The sequence below is a fragment of the Mauremys mutica genome, chromosome 15 (genome assembly GCF_020497125.1).
Source record: "Mauremys mutica isolate MM-2020 ecotype Southern chromosome 15, ASM2049712v1, whole genome shotgun sequence".
Classification (NCBI taxonomy): domain Eukaryota; kingdom Metazoa; phylum Chordata; order Testudines; family Geoemydidae; genus Mauremys; species Mauremys mutica.
Genome location: NC_059086.1, coordinates 7,472,897 through 7,494,372, shown reverse-complemented (window position 1 = coordinate 7,494,372; position 21,476 = coordinate 7,472,897). Strand labels below are relative to the sequence as shown.

Genomic DNA, 21,476 nt, shown 5'->3' with positions numbered 1-21,476 from the left:
AGTGACCAGAGCAGGGGCTGCTCCAGGCTTATGAGAACACCTGGCTCCAATTAACCTGCTAAGAGTCAGGTGAGGCTGTTAAGCACTTGACTTTAATTAAGGCCCCTCTGATGCTATAAAAGGGCTCACTCCAGTCAGGCCAGGGGAGCTAGGGAACCAGAGAAGAGGAAGTGCGTGCGAGGAACTGGGAGCAAGAGGTGTACAAGAAGCCGAGAGGGAGCAGGCACACTGCGGGAGGACAGAGAAGTACAAGCGTTATCAGACATCAGGAGGAAGGTCCTGTGGTGAGGATAAAGAAGGTGTTGGGAGGAGGCCATGGGGAAGTAGCCCAGGGAGTTGTAGCTGTTGTACAACTGTCCCAGGAGACACTCTAGACAGCTGCACTCCACAGGGCCCTGGGCTGGAACCCGGAGTAGAGGGTGGGCCTGGGTTCCCCCCAAACCTCCCAACTCCTGATCAAACACAGGAGGAATTACATAAGAACATAAGAAAGGCCGTACCGGGTCAGACCAAAGGTCCATCTAGCCCAGTATCTGTCTACCGACAGTGGCCAATGCCAGGTGCCCCTGAGGGAGTGAACCTAACAGGCAATGATCAAGTGATCTCTCTCCTGCCATCCATCTCCATCCTCTGACGAACAGAGGCTAGGGACACCATTCTTACCCATCCTGGCTAATAGCCATTTATGGACTTAGCCACCATGAATTTATCCAGTCCCCTTTTAAACATTGTTATAGTCCTAGCCTTCACAACCTCCTCAGGTAAGGAGTTCCACAAGTTGACTGTGCGCTGCGTGAAGAAGAATTGACCTGGACTGGGCTGGGCTGTTTCCTGATCCACAGGGTAAATCTGTAAGGCGAGCAAATCCGCCAATAAGCGCAAGGTAGAGGAGAATTTTGTCACAATGCATCTGAGGGAGACATGGGGAAGATGCTCCATGCACAGCCTGCATGGAAGGGGTTGTAATAAGCCAGCAAACAGCAGTCTGGGAACTTTACATTTTCCATAGCAACTTTAAACAAAGCTACAGGAGCAGAGCCAGCAGAAAGCAACTAATTTGCATCAAATGAACCAAACTGCAAGAACTATTGTCTTCAAAGTGCTTTTGACTCTGAAAAGAGACTCTATCTCAATTCCATCAAGGGGGCCCATGTCCATCATCTCTCTGAGATGGCATAGTAAATGTGCTCACTTTGCAAGCAAGCAGAGGTTTTCTTCTACTCACCCTGCAAACTAATGCCAGGATCAAAGGGCTTTTGTCCTCATGCATTATTGCCTGTAATAACTGTTCTGCGGGTCAATTTAAATGACGTGCACTTAGTTGGCACAGTAGTAACTGATTAAGATTATGAGCAATCAGAACATAAGAATGGTGATAGTGGGTCAGAACAATGGTCCATCTAGCCCAGTATCCTGTCTTCTGACAGGGGCCAATACCAGGTGCTTCAGAGGGAATGAACAGAACAGGTAATCGTCAAGTGATCTATCCCATGTCACCCATTTCCAGGGCCGCCCGGGGGCAAGTGGGGCAATTTGCCCCGGGCCCTGCAGGAGGCCCCATGAGAATATAGTATTCTACAGTATTGCAACTTTTTTTTATGGAACGGGCCCCTGAAATTGCTTTGCCCCAGGCCCTCTGAATCCTCTGGGCGACCCTGGATGGGAGGAAAGTCTATGGATACTGGGACACGGGCGCTGAGGTGACGCTGGCCCAGTCTGAGGTGGTAGCTCCAGATCAGGTGATGCCCAACACCTATCTGACCCTGACAGGGGTGGGTGGGACCCCATTCAAGATGCCCGTGGCAAAGGTACACTTGAAATGCGGGGACAAGGAGGGCCCCAAAGAAGTGGGGGTGCACCACCATTTACCCACTGAGGTGTTAATGGGGGGGGACATGGAGAACTGGCCAAGCAACCCCGGGGTGCCCCAGTCGTGAGCCATAGCCCGAGCCTGCAAGGGACACTGTGCCCTGACCTCGGGGAGCAGGACCCTACTCTGATGGGGAGGGAATGCCCAGAGACACAGCTCAAGGAGGCTGTGACTTCAGAGCCAGACGGTGAGAGAGAGCAGGTCTCCATCCCTGTCCCAGTGGCTGAGTTCCAGGCCGAGTTGCAGAAAAATCCCTCCTTGTGGAAGATAAGGGACCTGGCTGACCTCAGTGTGGTACAGACCATGTGGGGAGGTTGCTGGAAAAGGTTCCTGTGGGAGCAGGGGTTCCTGTACCGAGAATGGGTTTCCCCAGGGGAAATGGAGTCATGGGGAATCAGGAGGCAGCTGGTGGTACCCCGGCAGTATCGCTGCCAGCTGCTGGGCCGGGCCCATGACATTCCCCTCTCAGGGCACCAGGGAGTCTGGCGTACCCAGCAGAGGCTGCTACGGAACTTTTACTGGCCTGGGGTCTTTACTACTGTCCGACAGTACTGCCAATCCTGTGACCCCTGCCAGAGGGTGAGGAAGGCCTGAGACAAGGGGAAAATGGCTTTAGGACCCTTGCCCAACAGAGAGGGACCTTTCCAGAGAGTGGCCAAGGTCAAAAGGAGGGCCTCTTAACCAAGAGAACCTGAATCTCAGCCCTCCAGACTGGGCCACTGGGAAAAGACCCCATCCCAGTTTGAACCCCCAGGAGTATTGGGGGGAGGGGGGGAAATGACACAGGCTGCATAAGCCTTCCCACCTGCAGACTACGAGTGCCCTCGAGCACACCAAACTTAAAGGGGGGCGTGAAACTGGAAGGGCCCGGTGTAATTCTCCCCCAGGAAGGGGGAGGGATGATGGGGCATCAATGGGAATGTAGGTAGGTTTGAACTTCCCCAGGTCACTGGCTGAAGTGACCCTGCTCAATTTGGTCTCGAAGGGGGGAGAGATGTGATGAAGTGGGAATGTTCTTGCTGTGTTATGTGAATGCTGAGTGGGGAGTATTGACCTGGGAAGGTTGCAGGGGGGTTGGGCTGGGACATGCCTTGGGGAAGGGAGCATACCTGAGCACGTAACCTGAGAACCAGGAGGGGGGTTGGAGGCCAGGTGACACCTCTGCCCTGGAAAACTGGACAAAGGCTGGAGGAGGAGCTGGGGGGAGACTGAGTGAGAGGCTGGAGGGAGTTTCAGTTTGAAGCTGGCTGGGAAATGGAGAGGGGCTCCCCGACAGGGCTTGGGCTTCCCAACAGGGCTGTGGCCTCCCTGGGGGCCCCAGATGGACCTAACTAAAGGGGGTCCTGTTGTCTATAGCGGCAAGACCTGTTTTGACCTGTGTTCCTGTCATCGAAATAAACCTCTGTTTTACTGGCTGGCTAAGAGTCCCGTCTGACTGCAAAGAGAAGTGGGGGTGCAGGATCCTGTGGCTTCCCCAGGACCCTGCCTGGGGGGGACTCGCTGTGGGAAGTGCACGGAGGGGCATACGCTGAATGCTCCAAGGAGAGACCCAGGAGGTGAAGCCGTGTGAGCTTCTTGCCCTGGAGACAGTCTGCTCCAAGGGAGAGGAGGCTCCCCAAAGTCCTGACTGGTTTTGTGGGGGGCAGTTCCAGAGCATCGCCCGGGGACTCCATAACGGTTTACAATGCAAATACTTGATGTAACTACACCATGGGCTCTGGTGATGTGATAAGTGAGATCAGCATCTGACCAGCATTTCTAAACACCAAACACATTTGCATCAACTTCACATCTGTTCTAACAGTGGGAACACACTGGTGAGCCAGCCTGGTTCCTGGCTCTGCATTTGTCAGTGTTCAGTAAGGCCCCGGGGCCTTGGCATGAGCTGGCTCCTGGTCTGCCAGTAGCACAGGGCCTTGCTGCTTCCTCAGCCTCTCACGCCGAGTCCCTCCTTGCGGAGGTCAATGGCACTGAGGCCATAGGTGCTGACGTCTGCTGGCGCCGGTGGGTGCTGCCCCCCCCCGCGCCTGGCCCTGTCCTCACTACACCCCTGCCCTACCCCCTCCCACTCATGCCCTGCCCCCATTCGAACCCCTTCCCCAAAGTCCCCACCTTAACTCTGCCCCCTCCCTGCCCCTATTCCAACCCCTTCCCCAAATCCCTGCCAACCTCCACCTCCTCCCTTGAGCGCGCTGCGTTCCCGCTCCTCCCCTTCCCTCCTGGAGCTTGTTACACTGGCAAGCACTGGGAGGCAGGCAGAGGAGTGGGGACGCGGCCCGCTCGGGAAAGAGGCAGAGGTGGAGGTGAGGTAGGTTGGGGGGGAAGCTTGGCTGCCGGTGGGTGCAGAGCACCCACTAATTTTTCCCCTGGGTGCTCCAGCCCTGGAGCACCCACAGAGTCAGCGCCTATGACGGTGGTGGACTGGAGTCCCATTCCTCCAGTCCCCCTTTGTCCTCTCCCCATGCGGCGTGAGAGCCTTCCCTGCAGCTCCTACCAAATGGATCCAGAGGCTGCTGCCCCCAAGTGCCCTGCCCCGAGCACCCCATCCCTTCCCTCTGCACCTTGTTAGCCCATTACAGCGCCCTCGCCAGGGGTTCCCTGTGCGTGCCCCCCCCCCGGGGCTGCAGGCCTATTGGGCAGGTGGGATGGCAGCCCCCCCTTTCCTCCCCCCGGGTGCTGGGACTCAGGCCTAGGAAACATTAAACCCTGCACAGCTGGAATGGGGAAGGGGTTGGTTGCCATGGAGCTGGGGGTATTCATGCTGGGCTGTGGCTCTGCTGAGGTTAGTGGGGTGCTCCAGAGAGTTCAGGCTCGGCTGGAGCTGTAGGCTGTCCCCCAGGTCTCCTGGCAGCCTGTCTGTGGGTGCGCACCTTGGGGGCAGGCCTGCCCCTCACCCTGGTGCTGGGGCTGACGTTCCTCTCTATCCTCCGCCCCACCCCCCAACAGGACGTCAACCTTTACTTCATGCTGTGGGGCTGCCTGCACATCTACCAGCACATGACTGACAAGGCGGAGGACGTGTGCCTCTTCCTGACGCAGCCCGGCGGGATGGTGGGCCAGCTGGCTGTGCCGACCGGGGAGCCCCTCATCTTCACCATCAAGGGCAACCGTGACTGCACCTTCCTCAAGATCTCCAAGTCGGACTGGTGTCCCCCTTCCCCTCCTCCTCCTGTGGGCAGGCTCTGCCCACCTCCCACCCCACTTCCATCTAGACTGGTGGCCCTGCCCTGGCCAGATTGGGGCTGTGTCCCATTCCCCACCCCCATAAACCAGCCAGTTGGGCAGATGTCTCTGCTGCAGCATTTTAATTGTGTGTCCCCAATCCGCCGCCCACCCACCTGGCAGCCGCACAGCAATTATCCAAATGGGCTGGCCTGCCCCCTGCCCTAACAGCCAAGCAGCCTGGGAGTCCCCCCAGCCCCTCTCCCATCCCACCCCCAAGAACCGACACCACAGCCAGGAGTAGGGGGGAAGGTGCCTTGTTGAGAAAAGCAGGTGGAGCTGGGGGCAGCGAGCTGTGGGGGGCAGAGTCTCTGGGAGGAGGGGGCTGCTTCTAGGCCTCCTCGGGGGCCAGCTGGTCGAGGGTTTGGACGTCATCCAGGAAGCGCCTGGGGGTCAGGATGTGACTGGAACCTGCGGGGGAGACAGGTGGTTGGCAGCAGTGGGCACAGTGGGGGAGGCATGAGGCTGGCATCACCATCGCCCCCATCCTTGCAGTTGGACCCTGCTCTAGTGCAGGGGGGGAGGAGACAGCCCCTCCTACCCACCGCGGCCTGGCACCGCACCCCTCGTACCGCTGTACCCTGCATGGCCAGGCAAGAATCCACCCGCTGACAGTGTTCCTCACCCTTGGGTCTTAGAGGGGTGTGTGCAGGGGGTGAGCCATATCCCCATGGGTGTTTCTGGGGGTGTCTGACTGGGCCCCCACACATGGTCCCTGGGCAAGGAGAGCCCTGGGGAGCCAGAGGCCAGGAGATCAGGTGGCTAGATACAGGCCATGTGGGGCTGCGGGCAGGTGGGGCCAGCACATCTGTTCCCAGGCCCCCCGGGTGCAGGAGGACAGAGGGTGGCACGGGTGCCCTGTGGGTGCTGGGCAGGTGGTTCTAGGGTGTCCACCTCCCAGAGGGTCCCGACTGTCCCTGACCTGGGCATTCCAGCCGCCCTCCCACCAGGACTCGCCCCACTCACCGATCACCACCTCCCACTTGCCCTCGCTGGCCTGGGTCACTTCGTAGGCGCAGCGCATCTCAGACATGGACACCCCACCCAGCACGTAGATGATGAGGCGCTGGCCCGTCAGGTTCTCGGCCGCTGGCCTGTTCTTGTGCCAATGCCAGAAGTGGGTGCTGGGGGGACAGAGGGGCAGTGTGGATACCAGGGGCTCGCTGAGGGAATACCAGGTGGAGGGGTGGGCACAGCCAGAAGCAGGTGCTGGGGGGAGAGAGGGGCAGTGTGGAGACCAGGGGCTCGCTGAGGGATGCCAGATGGAAGGGCAGGGCCCCGAGGAGGCTGGGGGGCAGGCCCTGCCCAAGGCCGTGGGACAGGAGACCCAAAGCCGGCAAGAGGGAGTAGGGGACGGTGGCACCTGCCCTGGGCTGGGGGTGCTGTGTACAGCCCGGCCAGTCCCGTCCCTCCATCCTGGGCCCTGGTGTGCTGAGGGACTGCTGGGGGCCGGGAGACATGCTGAGAGGGGTCCAGGGCTCCAGGCTCTTGGGCACCCCCTCCCCTGTAGAGGGCCGGGTCCTGGCCACACACTCCCAGGCACAGAGGCTCCTACACCCTGGGGGGGGAGGGGGGAGGATGTCAGGGCTCTGCCCCCCACAGCCCAGCCAGGCTCAGCCTTACCTGACAGCAGCCTGGGAGCTGGTGGAAGGGACCGGGTCTGAGAGGAAGGGCCACAGCTCCCTGTCCAGTCTGTCCTCAGTGATGTCCTGGTGGGGAGGGCAGGGGGGAGGACAGGTCAGCAGGGGCCAAGCAGCAGGAACCTTGGACCTGGTGGCCAAGCCAGGCCCCACTGGGGGGAAGGGCTGGGACAGCTCCTCACTGAATTATTGACAACCCCTGGGAGGAGCAGCCTGGGGCCCCCTTTCTGGGGTGGCGCATGGGGAGCCAGCAAAGAGCACACGGACTCCTCCAGTGATGCCCCCCATCTCCCCACATCCCCCTCAGCCGCTCAGTGCCCTGCTGTGAACTCCCCACCCCTCCATCGTTATGGGGAGGGCAGAGACCTCCTGCAGCTGGATCCAGGGCCCCTCACTTGGGGGGGGAGGCTGCCCTCAGTGCCCTTTCCATGCTGCAGGCAGATCCAGGCCCTGCCTCTTGCCCCATGAGGTGTGTCCCAGCCACGCGGGGGCCCAGGCTGTGAATCCGCTGCGTTGACTTGTACAGGGAAGCTTAAGGCCTGACGAGCTGCGGCTGGCGCGGGGGGGGGCAGCGCCCCTGATTGGATTAGCCATGGGATTGAGGCTACCGCAACTGCCTGCTCCAAAATCCCACAGGAGGAACCATCACAGCGCTGGAGCAGGGGCCTGGGAGCCTCCCGCCTGTGATCTACCAGGGACAGGAGCTCGGGCTAGGGGGTTAATCCTTGGCCTGGAGGATCCCCAAGCCAGTAGGCTGAAGGCAACTAAATGTGCTCCCCTCACCCCCTTGAGGAGTGCCCCACAGGGCAGGGCGACGAGGGGCTCAGGCCCCAGCAAGCGTTGGGGGGAAGGAGCGACCATGTCACCTCTCACAAGCTAAGCAGGTTTGGGCCCAGGCAGTGCTTGGACAGGAGACCTCTAAGGAAAAGCCACTGGGTGCTGGGGGGTGCTAGTGAGTCAGCAGAGGGTGCTCTGTGACCCCAGTGCGGCGCTAAGGGGCTCTGTTCTGCAGGGAGCGGGGAGGGGGAGGGCTCAGCAGGGGGCGCTCTTCCCAGTCAGTCAGTGTTGGCCCCAGTGCGGCGCTAGGGGGCTCTGTACTGCAGGGAGTGGGGAGGCTCTGCAGGGGGCGCGCTCCCCGGTCAGTCAGTGACCAGTACTGTGCTGCAAGAGTTTGTCCTTCAGATGAATGTCAAACAGCTGCTCCTCGCTGGAGGTTAGGCCAAGGACCCTGCCGGCCATTCAGATTCCAGTACCAGTCATGACAGTGTGCTGCCTGGATCCCCTGCACTTCCAGCCCTACACACTGATCACCTCCTGCCCTAGACTCCCAGGCAGTGTTGCTGTGCGGCTGTTAACAGCTGCCTGCCACTCCTCAGGAAGAATTCAGGCCTGGTGAGGGACCCCTGTATAAACCGCCCATGCCCCCCCCTCCCAGAGGTGGCAGCATCGCAGCACCGGGTAAGACAACTCCCCAACACTCGAGTCTATGATATAAGTCCCTAAGGATGGCAGCAGGAGAGGGCTCTCTGATGAGCCCCTCACATGGCTAGAGCCTTGCACAGATACAAAAATGTGGATTTGCATCAGCCCGCGATCCACTAGCCCAATGGTCTCCAAACTTTTCTGATCGCACACCCCCTGCCACGCTGGCTCCACCATTTGTGCCAAAGCAAAAAAAAAAAAAAAGCCGTGTGGACTCCCACCCGAAGCGCCTCTCCTGCCGCGCACCCCCAAGGATCCTCTTGCGCACCCCACTTTGGAGACCACTGCACTAGCCGTCTTTTACCTCTATCCACATCCTCACCAGCAGCAGGATGCGCTCACAAGGGATAGTTGGGGGGTGGGGGGGAGGGGAAGGAGGTCTTGCAGGGAAGAGGCAGCGCGAGGGTGGGGACTGAGGTTAAGGGGCAGCGTGGAGGAGGCAGGGTCTTGAGGAGAAGGGGTAGCGTGGGGGTGTGTCTCAAGAAGGGGCAATGTGGGGGTGGGGTCTCAAGAAGGGGCAGCGCGGGGGCGGGCTCTCGAGAATGGGCAGCGTGGAGGGGGTGGGGGCAGCGTGGAGGGGGTGGGGGATGGGGGAAGGGGTGTCTTATCAAGTGATGTTTCTGGGGGGTCACGAGTGATGGTACACGACAGCAGCAGAGCATATTGCATCACAGTGGGGTGGAGGGGTGGGGCCCTGGTATGGTGACCAGACAGCAAGTATGAAAAATCGGGACAGAGTGTGGGGAGTAATAGGTTCCCATATAAGAAAAAGTCCTGAATATTGGGACTGTCCCTATAAAATCGGGACATCTGGTCACCCTTGGTGCAGGGGCCCCGCCCGCTCCAATCCCAAATCCTGCTGCCCAGGAGCTGGTGGGGACGCTGGTGCTGCTCGACCTGCAGGACAGGAAGCAGCGCAGTGGGGCAAATGGGTGCCGGACAGCCACTGGCTGCTGGCTGGCGGCCCCGAGCGCGCTGCGCCCCCCGGGCTGCATGAGCCGGATGCTGTGGGCCAGGCGCTGCTGGGGAGTAGAGACTGACCTGGTTGTCTCTGCAGCCGATCCACTATCTGCAGAAATGGTGCGCGGATATGCAGGGCTCTACACATGGCTGACCCCAAACCAGCCCCACTCCCTTGGGCCCAGCCTGCCAGGTGTGACCCCCCACCCCTAAGGCCAGGAAGCAGATGGCCAGGTACCTCCATGACGTCCTTGAGCCTGGGGGTCCAGCGGGAGAGGTGGTAGGTGGACTCCAGCCGCACCTTCCTCTTGGGTTGCAGCTGCCCACTCTGGGGGAGGAAGGGAGAGGGGGTGAGAGGCAGCAGGGAGGGGGTGCGGGGTGGGAATGGGGGCAGACAGGGAGAGCGCGGCCTATCTGAGTCGCTCCAGCCGGGCTGGCAGGGGAGAGGCAGAGAAAAGAACAGAATGGATCACTGAGCGAGAGAGACAGGAGGGGAGAGAGACTGATGGGAGGACAGAGTTTGCCCCCAATTTGCCGCATGGCCACCCCATGCAGTGGTCACCAGATCCCTGGTGATCTGAGGTCCTGACCCCCAGGGTCCTCTGCAGGGGCAGAAGGGGTCACCCCAGATGGGGAGTAACTCAGGGGTCACCCTCATATGGGGAGGGCGTCACCCCACTGTACAGGGACAGAGGCCACCTCTGCTGGGAGTAGGTCACTGCCATAGGGGCGCACCCCCAGGATGGCCTGGGCTTCCCAGATCTGCCCCCTGGCATGGGTACAGCTACCGGCCCCTGGCCCCAGTCCCTTACCCCAGGCATGAAGGAGGTGCCCAGGCGCTCCATGTTGTAGATGATGTCACCCTGCTGCTGGATGCTGGCTTGCTGGATCAGCCTGCTGATGGCCTCCGCGCTCACACCTGCATGGGGAGAGACAGGTCAGCGCTAGCACCCCTGGGACGCACCCACAGCCCAGGCACATTCAGTCCGTGGCCCAGGAGTCCTAGTTCCCCGATCAAATCCTGAGATCCTGCTCTTCCCACCCCTCTCAGAGCTGGGGATAAACCCAGGAGTCCTGGCTCCCAGCCCCCTTCTAACCACTAGACCCCACTCCCCTCTCAGAGCTGGGGGTAGAACCCAGGAGTCCTGGCTCCCAGCACCATCCGCTCTAACCCACTGGATCCCAGACAGTTAATGATTGAATTCAGGTTCTTGCTGCTCCTGCCTCCACAGGTTCTCTCAGCGCTGGGGGCAGGGGTCTCTCTAGCTCCCCCTGGCAGTGCAGTGGGAGCCCCCCTCCCCCAATCTGGGCTCCCCCTTCTGCAGCCAGTCAGGTGCAGTGTCAGAGCCGAGGTCTGGCTCTTTAAGGCTGTGAGGCCTTGAGCTGGAGGGAGGGCAACCCCCCCAAACCATTTACTGCTGCTTAGTGCAGAGGGGGAGGCCTGGCAACTCCACAGCACCCCCTGGCCAGGAAACTGGGCAGCCAGAGGAGCCACATGAGGGCACCTGGCCTGGGCAATGGGCGCAGGGGCCGTGCCTGAGCAGGGTTACAGGAAGGGTCCCGGAGCAGGGCCCTGCCCCACCGAGCCAGCATGGGGCAGGAACCGATGGGGGAAGAGGGACTGTGCCAATGTCAGGGTCAGGGAGATTCCCCAGGCCCTGGTGAGCTGGGGGAAGGGGCTGGATGCAGCAAGAAGCAGGGAGCTGGTCCAGGGAGGACACAAGGGGTGGGCAGGGAACTGGTCGCAGGGGGCTCAGAGGCAGAACATGGTGTCTGAACAGCCTGCAGGAAGGGAGGGATGTTCCCCTTCCCTGCAGAGAACGGGCCGGGGGGCTGCTCCTGGTGTGTCTCCCCATCCCCCTCCCTGTAGAGAACGGGCCAGGGGGCTGCTCTGAGTGTGTGTCTCCATCCCCCTCCCTGCAGAGAACGGGCCGGGGGGCCGCTCCGGGTGTGTGTCTCCATCCCCCTCCCTGCAGAGAACGGGCCGGGGGGCCGCGCCGGGTGTGTGTCTCCATTTCCCCTCCCTGCAGAGAACGGGCCGGGGGGCCGCTCCGGGTGTGTGTCTCCATCCCCCTCCCTGCAGAGAACGGGCCAGGGGGCTGCTCCGGGTGTGTGTCTCCATCCCCCTCCCTGCAGAGTACGGGCGGGGACTGCTCAGGGCGTGCGTCCCCTCCCTCCCTCCCTGCAGAGAACGGGCTGGGCGCTGCTCCGGGTGTGTGTCTCCATTTCCCCTCCCTGCAGAGAATGGGCCTGGGGGCCGCTCCGTGTGTGTGTCTCCATTTCCCCTCCCTGCAGAGAATGGGCCTGGGGGCCGCTCCGGGTGTGTGTCTCCATTTCCCCTCCCTGCAGAGAACGAGCCGGGGGGCTGCTCCGGGTGTGTGTCTCCATTTCCCCTCCCTGCAGAGAACGGGCTGGGGGGAGTGTGGAGGGTGGACACTGCTGGGAAGGCAGCAGCAGGGAGCAAAGGCCGCTCGCAGGCACCGAGAGGTGGGCAGAGGGGAGACAGGGCCGTAGAGCCAGGCTGGACACAAGCCCCGGGAAGCAGCTGGCCAGGAGGCACCCAGCATGGCTGGGGGGGTGCCAGTCTAAGTAGTGCTATTCCCCCCCAGCCCCACCGACCTGGGCACTGCCTCCAGGGGTGCCCCCTGCAGCAGCAGGCCCCCCAGTGCTGCCCCCTGCAGGCCTGTGGCGTTACCGTTGTTCAAGATGTAGAGCAGGATGATGCGGAGCTTGTCGTAGGCCTGCACGCTGGGGTCCAGCAGGACGGGCACGATGATCTTCATGGGGTCTTTGATCTTCTTCCCATCCACGTCCATCCCCATGGCCAGGTCCTGCGGGGCGAACACACAAGGCCCAGGTCAGGCCGCTCCGCTTCCTCTCGCCTTGCAGCAGCAGGATGGGAGACGCGACAGCCCCACAGACCACAGCTCGCCTACCCCCTGTGCCAGGGCCCCCTCCTCCCTGGGGTCAGCTCCCCCTGGGGTGAGCAACAGGCCCCCAGGGAGTAACCCGAGCACCATGTCCCCCTTCTGCACCCCTGGTGCTGCATGGTGGGGCTGGCCCTGGCTCCAGCGAGCCTGTGGGTCTGAGACCCCTCTCTCCGGGCTGAGTCATGAGCCAGACTCTGCCCCCCAGCCAGGCTCTGCCCACACACCCACCTGCTCCACGCCGCACAGCTTCTCCACCGATCCTATGAAGTGCTGCATGCAGTGCTCAGCCAGGTTCAAGTGTGTGGCGTACTGCGGGGAGAGACCAGGGCATGGGGGAGTTTACCGCATCACCGGCTGGTCCAGAGCACCTGCACCCCCCAACCCCCAAGGAGGGCCCCTCGGCCAGAGGGGCAGCCCCAACCGGCTGTATAAGGCCAGTATATAGGGATTGTTTTGCCCAGCATTGATGTGCTGCCACCTCTGGGGTGGAGCGGGGCAGCTGGAGGGGAGGATCAGGAGGAGAAAGCACCTTCCAAAGGTAGTGATCAATGGTTCCATGTCTAGATGGCAGCCGGTATCAAGCGGAGTGCCCCAAGGGTCGGTGCTGGGGCCGGTTTTGTTCAATATCTTCATTAACGATCTGGAGGATGGTGTGGACTGCACCCTTAGCAAGTTTGCAGATGACACTAAACTGGGAGGAGTGGTTGATACGCTGGAGGGTAGGGATAGGATACAGAGGGACCTAGACAAATTAGAGGATTGGGCCAAAAGAAATAGGATGAGGTTCAACAAGGACAAGTGCAGAGTCCTGCACTTAGGACGGAAGAATCCCATGCACTGCTACAGACTAGGGACCGAATGGCTGGGTAGCAGTTCTGCAGAAAAGGACCTAGGGGTTACGGTGGACGAAAAGCTGAATATGAGTCAACAGTGTGCCCTTGTTGCCAAGAAGGCTAATGGCATTTTGGGTTGTATAAGTAGGGGCATTTCCAGCAGATCAAGGGATGTGATCATCCCCCTCTACTCAGCACTGGTGAGGCCTCATTTGGAGTACTGTGTCCAGTTTTGGGCCCCACACTACAAGAAGGATGTGGATAAATTGGAGAGAGTCCAGCGGAGGGCAACAAAAATGATTAGGGGGCTGGAGCACATGACTTATGAGGAGAGGCTGAGGGAACTGGGATTGTTTAGTCTGCAGAAGAGAAGAATGAGGGGGGATTTGATAGCTGCTTTCAACTACCTGAAAGGGGGTTCCAAAGAGGATGGATCTAGACTGTTCGCAGTGGTAGAAGATGACAGAACAAGGAGTAATGGTCTCAAGTTGCAGAGGGGGAGGTTTAGGTTGGATATTAGGAAAAACTTTTTCACTAGTAGGGTGGTGAAGCACTGGAATGGGTTACCTAGGGAGGTAGTGGAATCTCCTTCCTTAGAGGTTTTTAAGGTCAGGCTTGACAAAGCCCTGGCTGGGATGATTTAGTTGGGTTTGGTCCTGCTTTGAGCAGGGGGTTGGACTAGATGACCTCCTGAGGTCCCTTCCAACCCTGAGATTCTATGATTCTATGATTCTATGATTCTAAAGCAGCCCATGGTTTCTCTGTTAGCCACCACGAGGCTGGGGGCTTGGAGACCAGCAGGTGTCAGGGTACCTGTGCCAGTGGCCAGGAGCTTTCCATTGGCACATGGCCCAGTGGCACCAGGAGTGGCTCCAACGGGCTGGTTTGGAAGCCCACCAAGGCCATCTCCTGAGAGCTGCAGCAGCAAGGCGTGGGCGTTACCCCAGCGCTGCCATTGCTGGGGCATTGCTGCTGCCCATGGTGCCACACAGCACCTGGGGGGGAAATGGCTCTGCCCGACGGGACAGGTCAGCAGCTCTCATCAGGCAGTAAAGCGGAGTGCCCCAGAGTGCCCTGCCCCCCAGAGAGTCCCTACTGTGCCTCACCAGCCCCACAGAGCACCCTGCCCCCCAACAGCCCCGCTGAATGCCCTGCCCCCCGCCCACTAACAGCCCCAGCCCCGTTACCTTGTTCAGCTCTTTCTGGTACTGAGGCAACTTCTTCACCATCTGGGACAGGTCCTTGATGGTGGCCTGGAGGGAGGCAGTGGTGAGATCCCGGCCCCTCCCAGTGCACGGAGCCCCCTGCGGGGCAGAGGCCTCGCCTGAGGCCAGCCACAGCAGCCCAGCCACGCATGCCAGGGCCAGGGCGGGTCACTCAGGCCACACGTAGCTGCGGCTTGGGTTAGACCTGCTCTTCCCAGGCGAGCTGGAATAAGACAGGAGCCCCGCAACCCGAGCGCCCCTGAGGTGTAAAGCGGCAGCAGGCCGGGGAGATGCCAGCGTTGGCTCTCTGCAGCTCTTCCTGCACGGCCCCGATCCTGCTGTCTGACCCCGCCCCATGGGCCTCTGCCCTCCCACACCGTGGGGAGTTCCAGAGCTCTGGCAGGGGGCTCCACATACACTTCTTAGCCCTTTACAGGCAAACCCTGGGAGCAATGGGACAGCCCCACCTCCGCCAAGGCCTCCTGGGGCAGCAGAGCAGCCTCCCCTCCCCATCAATGGCAGTGGGATGGGTCCCCCCATCCTGGACTTCCCAATCGCTCCCCCCACAGCCCCCGCCGCACCTTGTCCGTGGTCAGCCTCTTGCTCTCAGAGAAGGTGTGCAGCAGCTCCGTCACCTTCCTGCAGCAGGGAGAGGGGTCAGACTGAAGCCAGGCACTGCCTTGAAGGTAGGGGGCGCCCTGTCCTATACTACAGGTGATAGAGCCCCCCGCCCCACAGCACCAGGGTTTTTTGCCTCGAGAGCCTCAGATGGGGCCGGGGGAGTTAGGGGGGGGCTCTTCCCAAGTTACCCCAAGGCAGAGAGTTCAGTGCACCTCTGGGGGCTCCTGGCGCCTTGCTGGGTGGTCTGGGGGCAGCGGCAGGCCCAGCAGGAGGTTGGTGAGGGACTCCCTCAAGGGGACTGTGAGGCGCATGGGGAGATCCTGGGATCGGGGGAAGACAGTGTCCAAGGGGATCCCCGAGAGGAGCTGCAGACAGTGGCTCTGGAAGGGAGCACTCAGGGGTCCTTTGGGGAGAGGGGCTGGGTCCAGGAGGTCTCAGCACTCAAAAAGGAGCATGTCTGAGGGACCAGCCCCAGCACTGGGTGGGAGGGGGAGGGGAGTCCTGGCAGTGAGCAGGAGAGGGGTGTGTTGCGGGGGGTGTCCCTGCACTGGGTGGGAGAGGAGTGTATCCAAGGGGGAGCAGGGTGGGAAGGGAAGGGGAGGGGTGTGTCCGAGGGGGCCCCAGGGTGGGGAGGGGTGTGTCTGAAGGGGATGGGTTCTGGCCCTGGGTGGGGCACGGTGGGGAGTGTCCAAGGGATGGGTGGGGCACTGAGGGGCGTGTCAGGGGCAGGGCTGAGCGCGCTCACTTGGAGACATCAGCGATGTGCATGTGGCGTAGCTGCACCCAGAGTTCGTCGTTTTCGTCCAGCAGCGCCTCCTTCTCCCGCGAGACGCTGGTCCCTGTCGTCTCGTACCTGCGGGGGAGGGGAGATGGGGTCAGACTGCGGCACCCCTCCCCCAAGCCTGGGGGCTGCAGAGCAGTGCAGGTGCCTGGGTCACATCCCCCCCAGCCCGCCTGAGGAGGAGTGCGGGGCGCCCCCTGCTGGCAGCCAGGCCCTACTTGTAGGTGTCGTTCTCAATGCTGAGCAGGTCGTAGGCCATGGCCTGGTAGGTGTGCTCGTGCAGCAGTGGGGACACCAGGTCGAAGCTCCGGTCCACAATCAGCAGCTGAGAGCGGGCTTTGTCGGGGCCCTGGGGCAAAGGAGAGAGAGACCCGTCACCCCCTGCTCCGGCGGAGGGGTCCTGGCCTGGCTCACACGGCACAATCCAACGGTCCCTGGTGGCCTGAAACTTCACCACCTGCCCTCTCTGCGGCCCAGCCCCCAACCCCAGCAGGAAGCCAAGAGACACCTCCCAAGCTAGCTGGGACGTGCCCTGGGGTCCTGCCCTGACCGGCAGGGAGAGCTCCCCACTCAGCTGTGCTGCAACGCCCCCTGCAGGGACAGGCCACCTGCCTCGTGCTAATAGCAATGTCCCCCTCCCCCAAGCACGCTCTCAGCTTGTGCTTCTCCACCAACGGGACCATGCCCCTTGCAAGGCAGCCCCCCGACTGCCCCCTGCCCCATATGCTGCGTGGGGGCCGGGGGAACTACACCAGAAGGCCCTGGCTGGTCTATCGTTAACCAACACCAGGCCCAGAGACTCTTTGATACAAGGTCCCAGAGGGGGACAATGGGACGTTATCCCGATGCCCCACCTTGCATCTGAGCTGGGACCCCATGTGAGCCTCTAGCTCCCCGCTCCCAGCCTGGGTGGCCCCCAGCATCCAGTTGGACAGAGGCCACTCAAATGGTCAGCAGCTCAGACCCACATCATGGGCGGGCTGGCCCAGCCCCTGCTCCCTGCCTGATCAGCATGCACTGCTCTCTTGGCACAGCAGGTGGCGATAGGAGACCAGCCCTGCGCTCCCATGGCAGGCGGCTCTGAAACCAGCTCCAGCAGCCCCAGTGGAACCCAAGCTCACCCAGGAGCACCTCGGCAAGGGGCTGCGTCTGCTCTTCGCTGGGTAGCACAGACCGTCTGGGGGGGGCTGAGACGTACAGCCCCTGACGCTTCCCCAACTGTCCCACCTCAGTACATGGCCCGATTTTCAGCCACACTTAGAAGCAGAACCTTGGACCAGTCACCACCCACTCGCTGGCAGGTCTCCACAGTCTCTGGGTAAATGGGTTGAGGTTAGGGTGACCAGATGTCCCGATTTTATAGGGACAGTCCTGATTTTGGGGTCTTTTTCATATGTAGGCTCCTATTACCCCCCATCCCCGCCCTGATTTTTCACACTTGCTCTCTGGTCACCCTAGTTGAGGCTGACGGGGAAGCGCCTCTCTTGGAGGAGTATCTGGCCCCCACCACTGTAGCACTATCATTGCTTCATCCTGCCTCCCCCCAAACCATGCACGTGGGGCTGGGCAGCGCTGTCACCCCATTGCAGAGGGGGATGGAGGCCCAGAGAGGCTGGGTGACTCACCCAAGGTCACACAGGGAGTCTGGGCAGAGCAGGGACATGACCCCAGAGCTGAAGCCATCATTGCTCTCCAGCCCTACCCAGCCTGGGTGGGTTGCTATGCCCCCCACCCCTGGACTCTGCTCACACCTTTGCCAGTTAGGCTCTGCTGGAGGGATACCCGACTGCAGATGGGGCCTGGCTTAACCATTGGGTCACCCCACCTTGCCTAGAGCAGAGGGGTTTGAGTCAGCACTCCTGGCCCTGCGGTGGGCGAGCTGTCTGGATTCTATTGAAGGGGGCTGGGCAGTCAGGTCTCCTGGCTCCTATTCCTGCCTCTGCCACCTACTCCTGGCACGCTGCTCCATGCCTCAGTTTCCCCCGGGTAACATGGGGATAGTGCTTACACCTGTGACAGGGAGGCTTGGCAAGAGCCTCAGGAATATCCCTGGGGGGACTCACAGGAGTAAGAGCAGCAGGGTGTGTACGGAGCAGGACTTTGACCTCCCCAGCACCTCCCAGCTCCTGAGAATAGCACAGATCAGACAGGGGCTGCAGGCTGGAGCCAGCTCTGCTGCAGCAAGTAGCTCCGGTGGTTAACAAGCATGCTGTCAATCCCTTCCCTGTGTAGACGGTTTGGGCAGCCAGGTGTGCGCGAAGCCGTTGCTTGCTTCTCAGCCCTCCCAGGCTTCCCACGTGAACAGCTGATTTGCGGGAAGCGGTGGGGGTGGGGGAGAAGCGGGGCGGAGCACAGGTGAGCTGGGGCTGGGGTGGGGAGCTGGAGCACCCACGGGGTCGGCGCCTAAGGTGCCACTTTTAGGTAATGTGCTGAGGGGGAGCGGCTGCTCCCCCCAAGCTACGCTCTTGGGTCACTTAAACTTACCGGTTGTTAAATTTAGAAGCCCTTTTAGAACTGGTTTTCCCGCACAGGACAACCGGTTCTAAAAGGGCTTCTAAATTTAACAACTGGTTCCCGCGAACCGGCTCCAGCTCACCACTGTGTCTACATGTAAACCGCTGCAGCTGCGCCGCTTCAGTGACGCCGCCTTTCTCATGCCCCCGAGCGACGCAGTTACACTGACCCAATTGCCTCGTGTAGACCAGGCCTCAGTCTGACCTTGGTCAGTTCTCAGGCGAGAGCTCCCAGCTTCCCTCACTTATCCCCCAGCTCAAACCTTCCCAACTCTGTGTTCTCGAGCTGGGGGCCCTGCTCCGATTCCCTGCTGGGAGTGTCCAGCCAGGAGCCCTTGGAGCTGGCACGGTCTTTCTGGCTCCCAAGCTGATCTGGGTTGGATTCTCTTCATTTCACCAAGACAGGGAGGTGACACCCCCTCACACACCATGATTCTTACCTTCCCTGAGAGTCCTTCCCCCCCATGTCCCGCCAGAGAAGCCATGCAACATATAGGGGAAACTGAGGCACACATCAGCTTCATAAAAGATATTACAAACATTCCCAGTTGGCCACAGGTGCACAGTCTCCCAGCAGCTCGGCAAAGGCTGGAAGCAAGAGCAGAAGCAACAGGAGGGAGAGATTTGGGCAGGCTTTGGATTTTACATCACTTTGCTTCTCCTAGGGGGACAGGAACCTCTGAGTTTCTTGTGCGAGAATCCAGGGCGGGGTGGGTTTGCAGCTCCCCTCTGCTGGGGGTGGGACGGGGACGGCAGAAGTTGGGGGGAGCCCACAGGCCAGGGCTGACTTGTGGCTAAGGCTCAGGAGAGCTGGGTTCTAATCCTGCTCTGGCAGACTCCCTGCATGCCTCAGTTTCTCATCTGTAACACAGGCCACCCCGCCTCCCCTGGGAGGCTGAATTCATTAGTGAGGTTCCGATACCGTGGGGATGGGTGTAGGAGCACACACAGACAGGAGTGTCCAGGTGTGGAAGAGGCTCCGTGTGCAAAGCTTAGTTCTGTGATCGAACTGCCCTGTTTATAAACAGAGAGATTGTGCTGGGCACACACTTCCCCAGGCGGTGCCTCGGTTTCCCCATCTGTACAGAGGGGATAAGGACACTGGCCTTTGTAGAGCACTTTGAGATCTGCCCACGGCCAGTGTTAGAGAAGGGCTGGGGCCATTAGTCCCCACACAGGGAATGCTATTGTTCTGCCAACCCCTCAGGATCTCCAAGCAGGTCTAGACCCCACCCCTCCCCCGCCAGGATCTCCAGGCAGGTTCGAAATCGCTCCTCCTTCCTTCTACTTCTCATGTGCTCCCCCCCGCGGCTCTGTCCCAGGCCTTGCAGCGACCATTAAAACGTCTTTGGGAAGTTCATGGGCTGAACCACGTGGTTGCAACCCCTTATCACCATCAAACACACACAATAATTTGATCTCTCACACACAGATGTATTCTCTCTCTCTCTCTCTCTCTCTCACACACACACACACACACACGAATGCATTCTCTCACACAGAGGGAGACACATACAGATGGATTGATACACACATTCTCTCTCTCTCTCTCTCTCTCTCTCACACACACACAGGGAGACACATACACAGATGAATTCTTTTTGTCAGAACTGCACAGAGGGATTCTCACACCCAGAGGGAGACACGCGGATTCTCACACACACACACACACGGAGAAACATGCAGGGAGCCACACAGATGGATTCTCACACACACATACCACAGATGGATTCTCACACACACAGAGAGAGAGACACACACACATGAATTCACACACACTGGCCACACAAGACAGAGAGAGGGAGACACACACACACGGATTCACACACATACAGAGAGAGAGAGAGAGAGAGAGAGAGAGACATGCAGGGATTCACACACACACTAGCCACACACACACGAGAGAGACATGCAGTGATTCACATAGACACACACACATGGATTCACACACAGTGGCCACATAAGACAGAGAGAGGGAGACACACACACATGGATTCACACACATACAGACGCATGCAGGGATTCACACACACGAGAGAGACATGCAGTGATTCACACAGAGACACACACTGGCCACATACAAAAGCCATACACAACAGATACATACATACACATGGTTTCACACATACGAGCCACACACACAACAGAGAGGGAGTGATACACATGGATTCATACACAGACTAGCAACACACAACAGGGAGAGGGAGACACAGACATGCTGCCTATATACAACATACAGACCCCAGCGAGAGAGAGAGAGATGCACGCAGGGATTCACACACACACACTGGCTGTACAGAACAGACACACACACGGATTCACACACACACTGGCTGTACAGAACAGACACACACACATGGATTCACACGCTGGCTGTGCAGAACAGAGACACACACACAGATTCACACACACGCTGGCTGTGCAGAACAGACACACACACAGATTCACACACACGCTGGCTGTGCAGAACAGACACACACACGGATTCACACACACGCTGGCTGTGCAGAACAGACACACACACGGATTCACACACACGCTGGCTGTGCAGAAGAGACACACACATGGATTCACACACACGCTGGCTGTGCAGAAGAGAGAGACACACACGGATTCACACACACGCTGGCTGTGCAGAACAGACACACACACGGATTCACACACACGCAGGCTGTTCAGAACAGACATACACACACGCAGGCTGTACAGAACAGACACACACACACATGGATTCACACACACGCAGGCTGTACAGAACAGACACACACACACACACGGATTCACACACACACAGGCTGTACAGAACAGACACACACACGGATTCACACACACGCTGGCTGTACAGAACAGACACACACACATGGATTCACACACGCGCAGGCTGTACAGAACAGACACACACACACGGATTCACACACACGCTGGCTGTACAGAACAGACACACACGCACACACGCTGGCTGTACAGAACACACACACACACATGGATTCACACACACACAGGCTGTACAGAACAGACACACACACACGGATTCACACACACGCTGGCTGTACAGAACAGACACACACACACGCTGGCTGTACAGAACACACACACACGGATTCACACATACAGAGGCTGTGCAGAACAGACACACACACACGGATTCACACACTGGCCGTACACACCAGAGACACCCCCACCCCCTCACTGTCCCCCGCTGAGAACGAGCTGGGGGCTGCTGGGGCGGAGCCTCATGACGCGCCGCGGGACAGGGAGCTACGCAGCGTGTGGTCTCGCCTGGGTCCCGCCCCCCGGAGTTAATTTAAAGGGCCAGCAGCCCGCCTGGCGCTGGCCAGGGAAATGCCGGAGGATCACGTGAGGCTGGGTATTATCCGCACTCTGTTTATTAGTAGCAGCAGATTCGCCCTGTCCCCGAT

The 21,476-nt window shown here is 60.0% G+C and overlaps 1 protein-coding gene across 1 annotated transcript; it reads right to left on the bottom strand.

Moving 5' to 3' along the window:
* Positions 1-5,341: 5,341 nt before the first annotated feature.
* LOC123350512 (syntaxin-binding protein 2-like) lies at positions 5,342-18,523 on the bottom strand. Its single transcript, XM_044989127.1, has 12 exons — positions 18,498-18,523; positions 15,763-16,089; positions 15,509-15,616; positions 14,724-14,781; positions 14,125-14,190; positions 12,333-12,413; positions 11,870-12,005; positions 9,987-10,093; positions 9,413-9,502; positions 6,716-6,801; positions 6,059-6,216; positions 5,342-5,503 (listed from the first exon to the last, which is right to left on the bottom strand). Exons 1-12 carry the CDS (start codon positions 18,521-18,523, stop codon positions 5,424-5,426), a joined length of 1,323 nt encoding a protein of 440 aa, XP_044845062.1. The 3' UTR covers positions 5,342-5,423.
* Between the last annotated feature and the right edge of the window lie 2,953 nt (positions 18,524-21,476).